The sequence below is a fragment of the Girardinichthys multiradiatus genome, chromosome 12, assembly GCF_021462225.1.
Source record: "Girardinichthys multiradiatus isolate DD_20200921_A chromosome 12, DD_fGirMul_XY1, whole genome shotgun sequence".
In the NCBI taxonomy this organism is placed as follows: Eukaryota; Metazoa; Chordata; class Actinopteri; order Cyprinodontiformes; family Goodeidae; genus Girardinichthys; species Girardinichthys multiradiatus.
In genome coordinates, this window is record NC_061805.1 from 25596657 (window position 1) to 25617604 (window position 20948).

General features: G+C 39.1%; 1 protein-coding gene across 1 annotated transcript in view; it reads right to left on the reverse strand.

Moving 5' to 3' along the window:
• Positions 1–20948, reverse strand: part of ipo11 (importin 11) — a 178408-nt gene that overhangs the window by 104364 nt on the left and 53096 nt on the right. The window contains exons 13-15 of the mRNA XM_047381873.1: positions 19534–19624; positions 17060–17107; positions 13930–14035 (exon numbers count right to left, since the gene is read on the reverse strand). Of these exons, the coding sequence (XP_047237829.1) occupies positions 13930–14035; positions 17060–17107; positions 19534–19624 (245 nt within the window). The remainder of the gene's footprint in view (positions 1–13929; positions 14036–17059; positions 17108–19533; positions 19625–20948) is intronic.

Here is a 20948-nt window from a genome sequence, read left to right on the forward strand (position 1 = left end):
GCACCAGTAAGAGCAGAGTGTGAAGGTTCAATTAGCAGGGTAAGAGCACAGTTTTGCTCAAAATATTGAAATGCACACAACATTATGGGTGACATACCAGAGTTCAAAAGAGGACAAATTGTTGGTGCACGTCTTGCTGGCGCATCTGTGACCAAGACAGCAAGTCTTTGTGATGTATTGAGAGCCACGGTATCCAGGGTAATGTCAGCATACCACCAAGAAGGACGAACCACATCCAACAGGATTAATTGTGGACGCAAGAGGAAGCTGTCTGAAAGGGATGCTAACCCGGATTGTATCCAAAAAACATAAAACCACGGCTGCCCAAATCACGGCAGAATTAAATGTGCACCTCAACTCTCCTGTTTCCACCAGAACTGTTTGTAGGGAGCTCCACAGGGTCAATATACACAGCCGGGCTGCTATAGCCAAACCTTTGGTCACTCATGCCAATGCCAAATGTCGGTTTCAATGGTGCAAGGAGAGCAAATCTTGGGCTGTGGACAATGTGAAACATGTATTGTTCTCTGATGAGTCCACCTTTACTGTTTTCCCCACATCTGGGAGAGTTACGGTGTGGAGAAGCCCCAAAGAAGCGTACCACCCAGACTGTTGCATGCCCAGAGTGAAGCATGGGGGTGGATCAGTGATGGTTTGAGCTGCCATATCATGGCATTCCCTTGGCCCAATACTTGTGCTAGATGGCCGCATCACTGCCAAGGACTACCAAACCATTCTTGAGGACCATGTGCATCCAATGGTTCAAACATTGTATCCTGAAGGCAGTGCCGTGTATCAGGATGACAATGCACCAATACACACAGCAAGACTGGTGAAAGATTGGTTTGATGAACATGAAAGTGAAGTTGAACATCTCCCATGGCCTGCACAGTCACCAGATCTAAATATTATTGAGCCACTTTGGGGTGTTTTGGAGGAGCGAGTCAGGAAACGTTTTCCTCCACCATTATCACATAGTGACCTGGCCACTATCCTGCAAGAAGAATGGCTTAAAATCCCTCTGACCACTGTGCAGGACTTGTATATGTCATTCCCAAGACGAATTGACGCTGTATTGGCCGCAAAAGGAGGCCCTACACCATACTAATAAATTATTGTGGTCTAAAATCAGGTGTTTCAGTTTCATTGTCCAACCCCTGTATACACATGTTCTAATGGCAGCGAACAAACCAAGCGAGGGAACCAAGCGTTTCAGAAAAGCAGTCATCCTAAATAACTTGCGCTAGGGTCCAAGGAGTAGCTGTTGAATCTGAAGGGACACATCCTCCTTTTAATGAATGAAGAGTCCTTAAAGGGCGAAAGCTTCTACAACAACTTATGAATGCTTTTGACCTGTCAAAAATATACATTTATAAATATATTATGTTGTCACTGTCAAGCTGAGGCCATGCTTTAACAGGAAGTTGGAAAAAAAACTTTAAATTTATGGTGCTTTTGGCTGATAATATGTTTTTCTCCATTCTATCAAAAACATTTTGATTTGGTTTTTAGTTGAACTTCAATAGTTTGCTTAAATATTTTTTATGTTTACGTTATTTACCGTCTATAAATTTTTTTGATAAATTTATCTTTGGTCCCATTTATCTTTTAATTTGATCTTGTGCTGTTATTTTGGATATCGTAAATTATGTGTGAGGCTGCATGGTGGCGCAGTTGGTAGCACTGTTGCCTTGCAGCAAGAAGGTCCGGGGTTCGATTCCCGGCCTGGGGTCTTTCTGCATGGAGTTTGCATATTCTCCCCGTTTTTTAAGTCAGGTTTTAGTAATATTCCTGATCAAAAAATTTGTTACACTTGCTATTGTGAAGTTTTCCCCAGCTAACTTAAGAATTTATTTATTTATTTATTTTCAAAAGAACGTCTAAAAAACGTGGTGGCGCCTCATGGCTGACTTTGCTTGATGAGAACAACCAGGGCACTCTTGTGAGTCAATGTAATAAATCTTATATTCTTTCTTGCATTCAGTTTTAGTGGCTGCTATAAAAACAGCAGAAACACAAGATGTGCCCTCGCAGCCTTCTGCCCTCAAATTATTACTCAGTCACTGTGTCTTCTAAGCACACATGATTAGAATACTGTGCCAGGCTTTACATAGATATTATGTTGCAAGTGAGCAATATTTCGTGTAGAACACAATACCTGATGCAGCTGTGGAGGCTGCAGTTGGTAATGTTTATTTTAGCACACTGTGGTATAATAGAAGCAAAAGAATGGCAAAGTAGATGGAGGTGAAGGCTGACAGGGGTTTCTGTCCATCAGTCACAGGTCAGACATGACTCATCCACACCATACCTGTCCTCCCACATAACCTCACAAAGCTGTCAGAAACTCTGCTCATCATTCTTAGGAACACATGGGCAATCTGATGACAAAATATGAACTATCGGGAAGGAAAAACCCAATTTTAACATAATCCTTCCACAGTAACACCTCTACTTCTATTGTGTTAGTATTTCTTAGGTTGGAGAAATGTGTTGAGTAGTCGGCAAGAACCAAACATTACATGTGCATAACGTGAAAAATTAAAAGCATTCTGATTATCTGACTTGTTTGATAAAATGAGAATGGATACTACTTTTCTCAACTTAAATGTTTTCCAAAGATTGAAAATATGATAAATCTCAAACACAATGTTTAGAATATTTCTTTACAGTAGGCCAAAATGAGGCCAAATTTGAGTGTATTTGTGAAAACTACTGACAATTGTGAGTATTCTGTTACTGGAAATGTATTTATTTAAAGCTTGTTTTAGTCCTAGTCTTTCAACAGACCAGTCTGATTTATTTAATAACCTACAGAAACAGCCTAGGTAATTAAATGAATTTAAAAGGTCAAGGTGCTATTTTTATTGTTTTTCTCACTTTCAATTTAATTTTCCCCACTGCAAACATACCAAACTGAATTACGGTACTTTATGTTTGCAATATGAAAGAAGAAACAAAAAGCAAGAGTCAATCCTCTCTGTCAATTTCTGGATATTATGAAATGATGAAGAGAACCAATACAGACTAATTTCACAGCATGCATTGGTCACCCAGGAGAGCAACAGAATCCACCACAAAAGGCAATGTAAAAATGCCAGTGTTTTTTTTTTCAGTCTTCTATTTTGACAGCAGACGGATGAAACACTCCATCTGTATCCCACAGTCTGTGAAGGTGACTCAAAAAACTGTAAGAAAGGCCACGACAGTGATAGTAAGGGCATGTACAAGTATTGTGTACATACAAGCACGATTACTGTGTGAGATTTGTATGATATTACAGGTGAGTGCACTTCACAGGAAGTTTGTGAGTATAGTGCGCTCTCAGATACAATGATCAAGATCAACAATCACAGGCATACCAACATCTTTGTGCACGTACCAGCCTACATCCATGTGTAGTCATAATGTCACATTTCAGGCTTTAAAATAATAGGGGATTCCAACCAATTTGTGTATATGTTGGTTGTAAATGTGACTGTGAAGCAGAAAAGCAGAAAATAATTTACCTTTGGGAGATCCATAACAGCAATGTATTACACAGACTTGCAGGGATTATCTTCTAGATGCCAGCAAACAACCATATGTCCATAAATTTAAAGCATAAACTGCTATCTTTCTCTTATATGTAATTTAATATATATATATATATATATATATATATATATATATATATATATATATATATATATATATATTCCTGGTGGAAACAGGAGAGTTGAGGTGCACATTTAATTCTGCCGTGATTTGGACAGCCGTGGTTTTATGTTTTTTGGATACAATCCGGGTTAGCACCCGAACATCCCTTTCAGACAGCTTCCTCTTGCGTCCACAGTTAATCCTGTTGGATGTGGTTTATCCTTCTTGGTGGTATGCTGACATTACTCTGGATACTGTGGCTCTTGATACATCACAAAGACTTGCTGTCTTGGTCACAGATGCGCCAGCAAGACGTGCACCAACAATTTGTCCTCTTTTGAACTCTGGTATGTCACCCATAAGGTTGTGTGCATTTCAATATTTTGAGCAAAACTGTGCTCTTACCCTGCTAATTGAACCTTTCACACTCTGCTCTTACTGGTGCAATGTACAATCAATGAAGACTGGCTACCAGGCTGGTCCAATTTAGCCATGAAACCTCCCACACTAAAATGACAGGTGTTTCAGTTTCATTGTCCAACCCCTGTATATATATTAAGAAATCACATGGAAAGTGCCAAAGAAATCTCTTTTGTCTCACAAGTCAACAATTGTTAGATTTAAGCTTCTTTCTATCCGACCATGTGTGCTGACGTACCGGAAAAACATGTTACACAAGAGGAAACGGAAGCGATTTTGTAGAACATTAAGCCCTGTCATGTCTTTAAAGTATGTGTGCCACTTTTGATGCGCTCCCATTTTGATTAGTGCATATATACTGGGATCAAGTGTTTGGAATTGACTGTATTCAAAAACTTCAGGATGGGTATGTCTCTCGTTTTATATTTGAGGATCAACTGACCGTATCGGAGTTGAATTTTAATGCTCTATGAATTTCCCCAAGTGATCAGGTAATTATTAGCTGAAATACTCAGTAGGGGAAGCCTTGGGTTTTCCCTCCAGTTTCAAGCATCCAGAATGCTGAGGTGAGTAAATCTTCATCACAGCAGACTGCATAGTAAGGTCTATAATAGTGGCACACAGATTCAGTGCACATGGCATGTGAGAGCTGGGGAACAGCCATGTAGTGAAATTTTTCTTAAATACAATACAAAGCCTCACTTATCTGGTAAAATCAAAGTGTATATGCTACATTGGCAAATGTGTGAGGGGTGATGCTAAAGCATTATTTTCCAAGGGCTTCGTGTTTCCTTGAGTAACTGAAACAAAAACCATGAAACATTGTGAAAGGTATTAAAAGTACGGTAATGTGCTTAGAATCTAAAAACAATAACTATAAAACACAGATGTACTATTGTTGGAGGTAGTCATGGACTGCTATGAAAGTCTCACTATAAATTAACCTTGACTAAACAAGGTATCATGGTATTCACACAAAAGCATTCAAAAGGGTGAGTATTCCTATGGCTGCCAAAATACTATTAAATATTGATTGTTAAAAGTTAATGTTATCTGTAATGTTTACTTATTGGTAGTTTGATTTATCATCTACATACCTAAGCAAAAGCATAGTTTACTTTATTATTAGTGCATGTTTATTGTGCAGGGCTTTATGACTTTGGCCGGTATGCTCCTTATTAATTAAGAAGTAGGACAAGCAAGTGTTTTTTTAGTCAGGCTATCAGCCTGCAGTCATTTTAACAGACATGACACTTACAGTTTGACAGCTGCAGTTTTATGACAGTGTTGCCTACATAAAAGTCATGGATGGCTCTCCTTTAGTTTTCATTCTATGACTGTCTATATTTTTATGTGGTGGGAAATATGTCTCAAGAGTCGAATGTTTATTTCTTATGAATGAAGGAAAAGTGTAGGACCCTTCTTTCAACTAGATGATCAGCAGTGAACAGAGACAGGTGGGGGAGGGACAATGCTCCATTACTCTATGCTCCGAACATCCAGCGAAAACTCCAGTCACTTCAGAACTTTCTCTGGTATCAAAAGGACTTTAACATGAAGCAAATGTAGGCTGTAAATAATTTTTGGCCTTAAACACACAACTTTTTTTTTTTTAAACAGCAGGTTACCTTGATACTGGGAGCTGCCCAATGCCTCTATATAGGGGACAATAAATAGTAACTCATATAGTCTTGGAATTTGAAGTTTTTATGTTTTTTTAATGAAGTTCCCTCTTGATCTTAATTTACAGATTGTCTAATACCTGTGATACATTGAGCTGTAGGTTTCCCTGGCCCATGCCTAGCTTGTGGTATGAATAAGGCCAACATGCCCAGAAGTAATGTTATATTAAAAGTCACGCAATCTTAAATATTTAATTTAAATTACAGATGAGTAAATATGCACAAAGTAATTGTTATGGAGTAGGTATAGAAGTAGGTAGAGAAAGGGGTTCATAATCTAGTGATATTAACTACATTATGCACTCATTTGTCAAAAAAAAAGAACAATTTGATTATTAACCAGCTTCCTCACATTGAGCGATACAGACAAGTGATGTTATGAACTGCACTTGCTGTACCATCTCTATGGAAACACGAGTCTGTTAAATATGGAAAAGATTTTCTTGTGTCTCTACATGTGGCAGGAAAACCATCAAGCACATGACAAATTTCTCCACAAAGCTGGAAGGAGACATTTTGACATTTCCAAAAATGTTGTTTTGTATCACCTTTGAATTTCAGTACCTCCCCAATTCTGGTAGCATCTTATTAGAGAAAGGTTCTTCAAAACTGTCAATTTGGGAAGGCGTCCTAGACTTGCCTTAGTGCACTAGCAGCTTAGGTGGAGCAGACTTCATAGAAGTTCTTCTTCATTTAATGAGAAAAAACAGTGAACTGACCCTGTTTTTTCTATTTATTGATGGAGATAAGTGAGGACTAGCAAGATCAACGAATCTCACAAAATGTCCCATGAATTGATTCACAACTAGATGTGATGGGGGGGATAAAAATCAATAGGGCTTCAAGGATATCCTTGACCAAGGAGACAGCATCGCACCTGTCACAGATTAAACTTTTGCAGAGAGAAATTAAGCTTCAGAACTTTGCAGGAGGGCGAGAAGTTTGGTTTAAACTGCTTTGATGTTGATAATCAATGTTTTAAAGAAAACTCAAAATCCTACTGCTAATGTCTCGTGTGAAAAAAATGTTAAGATCAGAACAAACATGCTGTATTAACAGCTATCACCCAACGGGCCAAGAATAACAGACAGTGGAGCAGCTGGGACTGTTCTGCTAACAGCGACAAATGTGCACCGGGCAAGGGAGGCAGCCAAAAAAAATCTGCTTAGAATGTGGCTCCTGGCAGAGACAAAACAGCAATTCTGTTTCTCGTTAGATTTTTTAAAGTTGGATAAATATTTAAGTCATGAAGCTGCTGCGGTTTATTAGCCATTACGAATATCACTGCAGAAGGAGGGAGTAAATACAGATAAATTGCTTGCATGAAATAATCCGACTGGAGTGGGTTGAACGACGAGATATATTAACCTGCCTGTAGAGGAAAACATAATGAATAACATTTCTCTGGGCAAAACAAAAATTGTGTGTAAAAAGGACACCTCAGCATACAAAAAAAACTATGAAAGCAAAGTTAAAGTATGGAGGAAGAAAATGTATATAAAATATTGTTTCCCTTTGATTTGTCCTCCAAAGGAAGAACCTTATGAAACCCCACTATGCCTTATGTCAGTGGAGTAAAACCTGGTAGCTATAACCAATGGATGCTGCTTAACATCGCGATTGAAGTCTTTATTGAAGTCTTGTGCATCTCCTTTCTAAACAACTCACTCATTAACTTACATAATTTGACTTCCAGCTAAGCACAACCCTGGGACGCCAAACTCCACGTAGGTGCTCCTGCTACTGAATTGATGCAAGAGATGCTCAAATATCTATGAGGGGTCAAAAAGCAACAAAAATTAACTTGAAACGAATTGAGGATGTGAAATACTGAACATTAAAATTTAGTGTCGTAAAAACCAACATGATAAATTTCGTCTTTGTGAAAATTAGAATCTGTGAATTTGGGAGGTCATTAAAATGATAAGGTAAATGTTAATGGTATGGGGTGGAGAGTCAAAGTTCAGCAGCAGAATGTAGGGTTCCATGGATGAAGATCTTTTAAAGCGGAGCCTTGAAGGATGATTGGCCGGGAAGAGATGCAGACTTCACGCTGATTGGTGGAGCAGAGCCACATGGAGGAGTAATTGACGAAGCTGGAGGTGATGGTGAGTCTTCCATGTTAAATTTTTGTTTAAATTTCATATCTACTCGGTTTACTAAGATTTCACTAATTGGGCTCTGACTGTTCTGTAGACATTCAAGATAAATACATAAATAAAAGTGCATGCATTAGAAACTGAAAATGCATTACTGTGCTGCTCTATGATCTTACTGATCATTGCTTTCAAATAGTAAAATAAGAAAATTTAAAAAATAAATCAGTTGTATTCGTTCTCATGGCTCTTATCTGCAATTTTCCCTGAGTATATTCAACTGAAAAATAAATATGAATAAATAAAATAAAATACAATAAAATAAAATAAAATCCAAAAATCTATAGCACACAGACAAAACAATACTTCCTTCATATAAAAATCACATCTTGTACAAATGTAAAAATTTAACTGATTTAAAAACTGAAAAATACATTACTGCTCTGTGATGCTCACTTGTCTGAGGCTGAGCCTGATACTTGATGGTGTCTCATCTTTTGTACAAGTTCATCAATGTTCGGGGTTAGGCTATGAGCTGAGGAAATCCTCAGGATTGAGTGAAGGTGATTATCAGTAAGACGGCTCCTGTGTGATGTTTTGATTAGCTTCATTAAAGAGAAAAGTTATTCACACAGGTATGTGCTGCCAAACATAGAGAGCGTCCGAGCAGCCTGGAAGCGCAACTGGGGCAATGTGTCTGGGATGAAACGTGCAAACTCAGCAACATCCAGTCTCTCATATTTTTCCTTCAGTGTGTCATTGCACTGGAGCTCAATCAACTCCATTTGTAGATTTGGTGGTGCGCTTTCTACATCGACTGCAAAGGGATTGCTGAGCAGTTCAAACCTGCTTTTTTGGGCTTCAAAGTCAGCAAATTGGCGTTGGAAGTTGGCGGCAAGTATGTTGAGTTTATCAGCAAACTGTGCACTCGGGAACACAGCGGTAGAGAGCTTCTCTTTCATGGTCAGGCAGCTGGAAAAGTGGCTCAGGTTCTTTCCTCATCTGCGTCTCCCACCGACTCAGCTTGGTTTTAAAGGCCGTCACTGTACTGTACATTTCAGAGATGACACATCCCTGTCCCTGCAGCTGCAGATTCATCACATTCAGATGGCTCGTGATGTCGCAGAGAAACGCCATTTCACACAGGAAAATTTCATCTCAGAGATCTGTTGTGTCTTTCCCCTTTCTTTCCATGAACAGACAGATCTCCTCACGCAGCTCGAAACATCTTTGCAGCACCTTTCTCCGGCTTAGCCATCCTACCTCTGTGTGATACGGTAAGTCACCATACTCTGTATCGAACTCGCCCAGAAATGCCTTGAACTGGCGGTGATTTAACCTTTGGCTATGATGATGTTAACTGCTCGCGTTATGGTGCTCATTACATGTTCCATTTTCAAGGCTTTGCCACACAACGACTCTTGGTGTATGATGCAGTGATAAGCTGTCAGCTCATCTGTGACGTTTTCCTCCCGCATCCTCTCACGCATCCTTGCCACCAATCCACTCCTGTGTCCACACATTGCGGGTGCTCCGTCTGTGGTTAATCCCACACGTTTTTCCCAAGGCAGCCCCATCTCATTTACACATCTAGATACCTCTTCATACAAATCATGTCCTGTAGTTGTGCCATCCATAGGACGTAATGCCAAAAACTCTTCTGTTCTACTCCACGGACGAAAATTGACAGCTGGGCAATGTCAGATGTGTCCATGCTCTCATCCACAGCAAGAGAATATGCAATGAAATCTTTTCCCTAACTCACAAGTTGTTCTTTTATATTGGTGGAAAGCTGGTCTACACGTTAAGGCAACGGTGTTTCTGCTCAAGCTCACGTTTGAGAATAGTTGTCTTTTGTCTGGGCACAGTGTGTCACAAACTTTAAGCATACAGTTTTTGATAAACTCTCCTTCTGTAAAGGGCCGGGCTGATTTTGCGACCTCTTTTGCCACAATAAAGCTAGCCTTGACAGCAGCCTCACTTTGTGATTTGGCATATGTGAACATAGCCTGCCTGGACTTAAGGCCTTGTTTTAATTCTTCCACCCTCTGTAGCCTTTGTTCCGTGTCCATATTCTTGTCTTTGTCTGTGTGTTTCTGAGAAGTTTGATAGTGCCTTCTTAGATTATATTCTTTCATTACAGCCAAACTTTCTCTACACAGAAGACACACAGGTTCCCTTTCACCTCCATGAACATGTACTCTGCCTCCCACCTGGCTTGAAACCCCGTTCTCAGTGTCCACCTTACGTTTAGCCATTTTTGAGGAGGTGGGTACCTGAAAGTTGATCTCTGCTGTGATTGCTGATGAACAATGAAGCCGCTTGTGCGCGCTACAGTGACTTCGCGGACTACCGTTGCATTGTCGGGAATGTAGTGTTGGTGCGTGCAAACCACCAGCGGGCGGCTGTGGCCTGCGGGCCGGTTCTAATACTAATTAAATATCATCCAGGGGGCCACAGATAATTAATTCACGGGCCGGATTCGGCCCGCGGGCCTTGACTTTGACATATGTGCACTAAGAACTACTTCTAGAAAAATGGATTAGATGGATATTGGTACTAAAGGACAGGGACACAGATTGGTTTAACATCTGGGTGAAAGTAGATTAAATATACAGTAACTTTAATTTATGTAGTATAAATAAAAGTACATACAGCAATTGGAAATCTTGATCAATGAATAAATTAAACTTGTTTTGAGTCATCTCACAATTTTAAAGTAATTTGCTTCTCAATGAGAGTAAAAGCCCTTTTTTCTGAAACCCTTTACAAGGAGTTGAAATACAAAAATGAATAAATAATGGACTGACACTAAAAATAAGTGCACTTAGAGGAAGGTACGTGAAGGTGAGGTTTGAGCATACATTTGCAACAGAAAATGTCAGGTTTCTGTTTGCTACAATCAGAAGCCAAGGTTCATTTGTGAGTGAGATCATCAAACCTGCTCCTGCTTTAACATTCCTGCTTTGAAACCAAGTAAAAAGCTCAATGCAAAAGTTCTCAAAACTAAAATCAAAGGCATTTTAAGGGGGAAAACAATTTGGCAGCTTTAATAAAAAACATCTCTCTTCAGTAACATACCGTTCTGCTTTCTTAAACAACAATTTCTTAACACAGACTAATGGCAACAATGGCATTAAACTGCAAAGATGTTAGAAAACAGGTTTTTCCAGCCATCAAAAGACAAGAGTTAAGTTTATACCCAAACTTGTATTTTTATTTAATCACCAATTAGAGTGTGTTAGATTTAGTCAATATATGACTCCATTGGTTAATAGGCTTAAAAGGTTAAAGAGGTCATACATTACATAAGACAGCTTTTTTTGAGCATGTACACTTAAATTTTCACCCCCTTAATTGCCAAAGGCTCTCTGTTCACACCCAACAGTTTATTTCTGTTTAATGCAAACAACTAATTACCAAAAGGCCAGAGTTTTTACCCACGTGGGCGCTTGCATTTTATCATAAGTCTGCAGGAAATCTTCAAAAGCAAAGAATGCAACGATTTGAGGCCACCAAAGAAATTCATCACAAAAATAAACAATTCTGATGAAGAGGATCCCTGCCAAACATAAAACTTAACAGGCTGTAGCGTAACAAAGCACTAGAGCTAGAAATGCTCCAAAAAAGCAATACCTCAGAGGAGGATCCTCGGAAATATATATAAATATTTATTGAATAGGATCTCTCATATCACTATCACATACCAATATATTAGTGTAATATGAATTTAAAAGATAGTACTATAAAAACAGATATCAGATAAATATAAAGTTAACAGCCTGTGTGAAGCTATTAAAAGAGAATGGGGTTGACCGGATCCCCAACAAGCAAGCAATAGCAAGAGATAATACAAGGAATAAATACATGTAATGGAAAAACTGACAAATCATTTAAAGCTGTAAGATTCCCAGTCAACAAAGTGGGTGAAATTAATAATATTTAAGTATCAAACCAGTGACAAGGAAGCAAAAAAGAAAACAGAGAGAGCAAAAATGAAGGGAAAAGGCAGAGACCCAGCCTGGGTGTTTCTGGTCCAGTAGGTGGGCTACAGGAAAAAAAACACATGAAGACTGAACAAACTCTCAAACTAGAGTTTTAGAAAAACAAATCAATTAATGTGAAGATGCAAAGCAATCATTTCCCTGCAACAAAAAGCATTTATCTGAATGTGTAGTCTTTTCAAGCATGCATTTCAAACAATCCAAGTTGCTTTTCTCTTAAATCATGCAATGTTTGCTAAAGAACATGATTTTTTTCCCCACACGGAATAAATTTTAAAAAAAGACTGGAAAGAACAAAGGAATAAGGACCCGCATAAAAAGTCAAGGGTTCATTCACACCTGGACAGTGTAGGTGACATCAACATGCCTGCTCTCTGACGTCAACACTAACCCAAGTGAACGACCTTCTGAGTACTCTGGGCTTTTTGTTTTGTTTATTTCGGATGCTGAGTGTGAAGGGCACTTCTTTGTTCTTTATTTCAAACACACCATCATGCCTTTCGCTGCCCTCTCTCATTTTCTTCTTTTTTACAATACATTCATCAAGCAACTCACTGTTTTAATTAAACCCTCGATCAGAATGCCTATTGGTGCTCTCCATCGTGTACACACCTCTTAAAAGTTCTGGTTCTTGAGACTTGAAAAAAATGTATTAATAATTGCCAGACTTCTCCCACCATTAACGTCACATATTTCCTGTACAATAAACTGAAAAAACAGAAAAAGTAAAATATATGAAAAATAAAAACTACAATAGCATGGTTGGATAAGAATGCACACCCTTCAATTAATACCGTTTTGACAGCAGGGGCTTCTGCTCTGTGGTGTTTTGGTTAGCACTGTTTTCTTGCAGCACAAAAGGTCCTGGGTTTAAATCCCGGCATTTCTGCATGGAGTCTGATGTTCTCTCCTTGCATGCATGGTTTCTCTCTGGGTACTCCGGCCTCCTTTCACATTCCAAAAGCATGACTGTTGGGTTAATTGATCTCTCTAAATTGTCCTTAGGTGTGAGTGTATGGGTGTAAGTGTGTGTGGTTGTCTGTCCTGTGTGTCCACAGTGATCAAAAATTGTCCAGTCAGGATGTGGCACGCTCACAGATTCCAATCAAAGAAAACTGAATGTTAAAATTAAATCAACAGTCTTTAAACCAACAGTCTGGGGAAGGACGTATTAGGTTAACTGTCTGCACACTTACGCTACCCGGTAATTTGTATGTATATTTTCTCCAACCAATTTGTTTTTCAGCTGAATTATACAGAATATATCACAGAGAGGAACAAGTTTGTAAATGATGTAACAGGGTCTCCTGAGAATTTAACAGGAGTGTGTGGACTTATTAGAACCAAATTAGTAGATCTGTTTTTAAATCTCACCTGCCCGAGCGAGTTTAGCTTGTTATGATAAATTTAGCCACTACTTGCACTAAGCGCTTAAAAAAAAAGAAGCAGCCATTAATATTACTTGGACAGAAGCTAAATTTAAGCCGGTTACTTATGAGCTTTTGGCAAGCCTCCAGTGTGCTACTAGCTGCTATCAGTAGCTGTAAGAGGTTAATAGTCAATTAACATGAGTTACCCTGCAAGGAAAGTTAAACCTGCAACATTTTAGATACCAATATCTAAATTATAAAGTAATATTGAAATTTGATGATCACATAGTAAAATAAAATTTTAAAAAGTTGAAGCTAGAGAAGTGAATCTAAAAACCTGAAAATAACTGCTTAGCTGCTTCAGGTTTCAACTTTAATTCCAACATTTAAATACAAAAAAGGCAAAAAAAATGTTTATAATTTGAAAAATTCACAAATTAAAGAGAGACAACAACAAAACAATGAGCTTAGAAAAGAAATGATTTCTCAAATCTCATATGAAATACTAAACAGTAAAAGTAAAGACAGCTTGACTTACAGATCTCTGCGATTGTACTTGCCATTAGAAGCTCATCTTGTACAGTGCAATAATGATCACAAGCGTTGTCACTTGCTTTGAGTTACATTTTAATTAAATGTCAAAGTTTTTTATTTATTGTTTTTTTATACAGAAATAGTTAAAGCTTTAAAAAGAATCCCAGATATTCTGCCAACATACCTATGATGGCTGACTTGCAGCTCTCCAAGAAGCTGATTCTTGAACCACTGGTCAAAGTCCACATTGTCAAACAGTTCATACGCTGCCAGCCCCACTGCATTATAAACTGTAATAACACAAAGGAAAACCGTATGAGTCTGTAGCAGTAGTTACAGTTAGAGTAATGGTATTAAAGTTTCCTTCCAACCATGTAGTCCAACATGGTGGAGACAAAAAAATATATACTGAAATCCATTAGAATGAAATCCATTAGAAAGTGACAACAGCATAGATTTTTTTTAACCAGTTACTCATCGTATCAAACAGTTTTCCATCTTTGTCGCCCTTAGCCGATCCAGAAGTAAAGGAATATGGGTGTGCAACCAACACAGACTGGATTACTATAAAAAACAACCTCCACATATTTTCAGAACTTTTTTCCTACTACTATACCTGTAACACGATAAAACATGTGTTAATGCAACTGCAAAAGCAGAACGTTGCACCATTAAAGAGTGGAGTGCTTCTATGCCAAGACCCGTAATCTCAAAATACAGCAGAAATATTCAGAAATCATTTAAATACCTACCATTTGTATCATTGAGGGCCGACTGATATGGATTTTTATATGGCATATGTTATCTTTTACAACATAGGTTGTTTTCCGCTCCAAATTCTTTTTTGTCTCTGGGATGAAAACTACAGCTTTTTCTTTGGGCATGAAACATGTCAATACAAGGTTGGCAGAAATTAGATGGCTTCTACATCTGCTGCACCTCACACACAGCATTTAAAGGATGGCTATTCCACAGGAGCCATTTGCTTCAGCCCTCTGCTAGTTGGAACTCATTGCTTATTGAGCTAAGGCTGAGTAAAGGTGGCACACATAGACTGGTACCCCTGTTGTTCGCCCTTTTGGGTCTCCTAGGATATCACCCAATATGTTTGAAATATTGGCAGATGGCTAATAACAAAAAAAGCTAATTATTTCGAATTCAGTTTCAAATGAAGCTGAGCCCCACTTTCCAAAAAAATACTAAATATAATTTGACTGTTGTCAGACAAAACAGAGTAAAGACATCTAAAAGGTGATTCTTTTTGGAAATCAAAAACATTACAACAATAATTGTTTGTAAGGTAATACAAACGTTAAACAAGAGATGTCACTAAGGTAAAAACTGACTTTTGAGATATCGTTTAATAAAACTGAAGGATTCACCATTCTCATTTTATTACTGATAACATGCAAGCTTGGCATTGGACAAAAGCATATTGACAAATTATCCTGGGTCTGCATCAGGGGTGACAGAAAAAACTAGATATCTCAGGATAATTATGAAATAATGAATAGGTTATAAGGATTAGCCCCAAACTTCATATTTGAACTCATTTTCTTAAAACAATTAAAAGGTACCTGCAGCATTTTTAGCTATTATTGCAAACATTGCACGGTGGCACAGTTGGTAGCACTGTTGCCTTGCAGCAAGAAGGTCCTGGGTTCGATTCCCGACCAGGGGTCTTTCTGCATGGAGTTTGCATGTTCTCCCCATGCATGCGTGGGTTCTCACCGGGTACTCCGGCTTCCTCCCACAGTCCAAAGACATGCCTGTTAGGTTAATTGGTCACTCTAAATTGCCCTTAGGTGTATGAATGAGTGTGTGCATGGTTGTTTGTGTGTTGCCCTGCGATGGACTGGCGAAGTGTCCAGGGTGTCCAGGGTGTACCCTGCTGGAGATAGGCACCAGCTCCCCCGCGACCCACTATGGAATAAGCGGTAGAAAATGACTGACTGACTGACTGACTGACTGCAAACATTAAGTTTTACCCTACAGATTTAAAAATAAAAGCTGGTAAACTTATTTTAGCTGCAACATCCATCCTTTTTGTACAGCCGAATCTTACATTGTGTGTTGTTTTAACTTAACACTATGTCGTGGTCCAGTTTAAATTGACCTGGGGATACATTAAAAATAATTCCTGCTCTATATTACTTTGACATTATTTTCGACTACCTTGGATGAGATGTTTAAAACATTTGCATTTATAGTGGTTCAAAAAAGCATATCAGGCGTCTAATGGTCTACGCCACTACACTTGCTCACTTCTAATGAACAATATTTCGGGGAGTGGAAGGTAACACTGCCCATGTGGCCTTTAAAAATGATAAATTAGAGAGCTAATGAAAGTTATGCACACTCCCTGTGGAGACTCTGCAAAATCGCAAATTAAAATCACAATACATTTGAGACCATATTGTAGGAAATGGGTTAACATTTGCTGCAGTGTGAGCGAACCTCTCAGATTAACTACACCAGTTGGAGAAAGTGAAACAGGTTTATAAATCACATGATGCCTCATGCTAAAAGAAAAATACAGAATAATAAATGGACAAGGGAAAAAAATGGATGGAGGCTTTAAAACAAATTATTATTATATATATTATTATTATGATTTGAGAGACAAGCTTACCTACTTGAAAAACCCAACAAACACCACATTAGCTTTATTTATAGAGCACTTAAAATACACATACAGGACCAAAGTGCTGTATGATAAATCTGGACACCAAACAAAGTAATCAACCGATTATGTTATATGTGCATAATTTAGTCTGAATGGTGTCATGCAAAAACATTCATACCCCTTGAACTTTTTCACATTGTGTTACATTACAGCTACAAACATCAATGTATGTTATTAGGATAAAATGTTATAGACCAATAAAAAGTAGTGCACAGTTGTGTTTTTTTTGTGTGTGTATGTGTGTGTGTGTATGTGCGGGCGTGCGTGTGTGTGTGTGTGTGTGTGTGTGTGTGTGTGTGTGTGCGCGCTTGGGTTTAGAGCTACTATAAATATGTCAGTCAGTCAGTCATTTTCTACCGCTTAGGTTAATTGGTCACTCTAAATTGCCCTTAGGTGTATGAATGAGTGTGTGCATGGTTGTGTGCTGCCCTGCGATGGACTGGCGACCTGTCCAGGGTGTACCCCGCCTCTCGCCCATAGACTATAAATATGTATCAGTTTATAAAAGTTCTAAAAACTGTAGAAACTTTGATCACATTTAAAATAGAGAAACGCATTTAAAATATTTAGGTTCAATTTACTTTAGCTTTACCAATTCTTAAAGAACATCAGTGGACCTTTGACTAACCTGCATCTTTCATTAGCAACTGAACAGGGTCCTCCGCATTGGTTGGGCCTGCAGAGATAGAAAGTATTTCACCTCAAACATTGTTTAATGGCAACAAATATTCTGCACCAAATCCTTTGATACAATTAAGAATTAATAAAGCATTGACTCCAGAATATCCAAATCAATTTATCAGCATGTTCTCCTTATCCCCATCAGTTGATTTTTTCATCCCCTTAGTATTTTTTCTGCCACTAGGGTTTATATTTAAATGAAAAGTTTTATTCTTTCTCTTTTTATTCCAGGAGAACCAATTTCCGATGCAACTATGAGCACAAATGCTGCTCTAATTCAAAAACATGACAAGAGCTACTGTGTCTCTGACTGAGGGACTGAATAGCTGAAACTGGATGTTACACCGATTATAGCCTGGGAACTTCCCAGCCCTGCTGATTGCATGTCACAGATGCAGGGACTGATTCAAGAAACGTGTTTCGTCATTTTTTGATGTATAATCTTATTTCCCCTGAGTAACCAAAACAACATCTGAACACGAAATGAGCCATTTTGGACTGACTTTGCATTGAGGTGGCCTGAAGAAAACAGCATGAGAAAGAAAGACAACTATTTACTGGATCTTTCAAAAATAATTTGTTTTGCATTGAATATATTTTACAGGACTATCACTAATGACCTGCTTTTTTCTGATTCATTTATTAAATAAATCAGGGAAAAAAGGGTTAACTATTTTTTGATTAATTGATTAATCTAAATGTGTTAAAAAAAGCTTTTTATTTTTACACTGAATGTTCAAATTTACTGCATATTGTAAAATTAAATAATAAATATATATACAAAATAAATATGCCTTCAGAATGCCAAATATAATAACACTGAATACATTTTAAGTAAAAAGTGCAACGGAGAGGTTTTCTTTCAAGCGGATTTGAACTCAAACTGATCTGAAACACCAGTCATTTTAGTGTGGGAGGTTTCATGACTAATTTGGACCAGCCTGGTAGCCAGTCTTCATTGATTGCACATTGCACCAGTAAGAGCAGAGTGTGAAGGTTCAATTAGCAGGGTAAGAGCACAGTTTTGCTCAAAATATTGAAATGCACACAACATTATATATAGTGTTGTATAAACAGGGGTTGGAAGATGAAACTGAAACACCTGGTTTTAGACCACAATAATTTATTAATATGGTGTAGGGCCTCCTTTTGTGGCCAATACAGCGTCAATTCGTCTTGGGAATGACATATACAAGTCCTGCACAGTGGTCAGAGGGATTTTAAGCCATTCTTCTTGCAGGATAGTGGCCAGGTCACTACGTGATACTGTTGGAGGAAAACGTTTCCTGACTCACTCCTCCAAAACACCCCAACGTGGCTCAATAATATTTAGATCTGGTGACTGTGCAGGCCATGGGAGATGTTCAACTTCACTTTCATGTTCATCAAACCAATCTTTCAGCAGTCTTGCTGTGTGTATTGGTGCATTATCATCCTGATACACTGCACCACCTTCAGGATACAATGTTTGAACCATTGGATGCACATGGTCCTCAAGAATGGTTCGGTAGTCCTTGGCAGTGACGCGCCCATCTAGCACAAGTATTGGGCCAAGGGAATGCCATGATATGGCAGCCCAAACCATCACTGATCCACCCCCATGCTTCACTCTGGGCATGCAGCAGTCTGGGTGGTACGCTTCTTTGGGGCTTCTCCACACCGTAACTCTCCCGGATGTGGGGAAAACAGTAAAGGTGGACTCATCAGAGAACAATACATGTTTCACATTGTCCACAGCCCAAGATTTGCGCTCCTTGCACCATTGAAACCGACGTTTGGCATTGGCATGAGTGACCAAACCTTTGGCTATAGCAGCCCGGCCGTGTATATTGACCCTGTGGAGCTCCCGACGGACAGTTCTGGTGGAAACAGGAGAGTTGAGGTGCACATTTAATTCTGTCGTGATTTGGGCAGCCGTGGTTTTATGTTTTTTGGATACAATCCAGGTTAGCACCTGAACATCCCTTTCAGACAGCTTCCTCTTGCGTCCACAGTTAATCCTGTTGGATGTGGTTCGTCCTTCTTGGTGGTATGCTGACATTACCCTGGATACCGTGGCTCTTGATACATCACAAAGACTTGCTGTCTTGGTCACAGATGCGCCAGCAAGACGTGCACCAACAATTTGTCCTGTTTTGAACTCTGTTGTGTCACCCATAATGTTGTGTGCATTTCAATATTTTGAGCAAAACTGTGCTCTTACCCTGCTAATTGAACCTTCACACTCTGCTCTTACTGGTGCAATGTGCAATCAATGAAGACTGGCTACCAGGCTGGTCCAATTTAGCCATGAAACCTCCCACACTAAAATGACAGGTGTTTCAGTTTCATTGTCCAACCCTTGTGTGTGTGTGTATATATATAAATTTTAAGATAAGTGAAAGCCAACTCTACAGATGGTTGGTTAAACATTTAACTGACCCTGCAGATTCTGAACCATGTCCAGGAGTACTGGTGTCAAGGTCTGGCTGTAGTTGTGGAAGATGTCCAGGAACAAGACCTCTGTACACGGCTAAATGGGGAAAAAAAGGACAAGTAGCAGTCAGTATACCGAATCATCATATGCTAAACCACCAACTCTGGTTTTGTAGGTGGTAACATGATTAAGCTAGGCTGATGAAAAGCAAGAGGCATCACAAAGAAAACACATCAAATCTTTAGCTCAATATAAAGGAGATTCATAATACAAATGTCAGTAGTACACTGGCATAGGCTCTTTCTATTTGCTTGGCTTTGTTCAGCAGACAAGGACAAACCTCTACTTTGTTTACCAACTTAAGAAGTCACACACTAAAATTTACAGATAAAAACAGATCTGAGATGTTGGACATGTGCTGTGGAGGTTCAGGAATACATGATACAAATACAGGTCCTTCTCAAAATATTAGCATATTGTGATAAAGTTCATTATTTTCCATAATGTCATGATGAAAATTTAACATTCATATATTTTAGATTCATTGCACATTAACTGAAATATTTCAGGTCTTTTATTGTCTTAATACGGATGATTTTGGCATACAGCTCATGAAAACCCAAAATTCCTATCTCACAAAATTAGCATATCATTAAAAGGGTCTCTAAACGAGCTATGAACCTAATCATCTGAATCAACGAGTTAACTCTAAACACCTGCAAAAGATTCCTGGGGCCTTTAAAACTCCCAGCCTGGTTCATCACTCAAAACACCAATCATGGGTAAGACTGCCGACCTGACTGCTGTCCAGAAGGCAGCTATTGACACCCTCAAGCAGGAGGGTAAGACACAGAAAGAAATTTCTGAACGAATAGGCTGTTCCCAGAGTGCTGTATCAAGGCACCTCAGTGGGAAGTCTGTGGGAAGGAAAAAGTGTGGCAGAAAACGCTGCACAACGAGAAGAGGTGACTGGACCCTGAGGAAGATTGTGGAGAAGGGCCGATTCCAGACCTTGGGGGACCTGTGGAAGCAGTGGACTGAGTCTGGAGTAGAAACATCCAGAGCCACTGTGCACAGGCGTGTGCAGGAAATGGGCTACAAGTGCCGCATTCCCCAGGTCAGGCCACTTTTGAACCAGAAACGGCAGCAGAAGCGCCTGACCTGGGCTACAGAGAAGCAGCACTGGACTGTTGCTCAGTGGTCCAAAGTACTTTTTTCGGATGAAAGCAAATTCTGCATGTCATTCGGAAATCAAGGTGCCAGAGTCTGGAGGAAGACTGGGGAGAAGGAAATGCCAAAATGCCAGAAGTCCAGTGTCAAGTATCCACAGTCAGTGATGGTCTGGGGTGCCGTGTCAGCTGCTGGTGTTGGTCCACTGTGTTTTATCAAGGGCAGGGTCAATGCAGCTAGCTATCAGGAG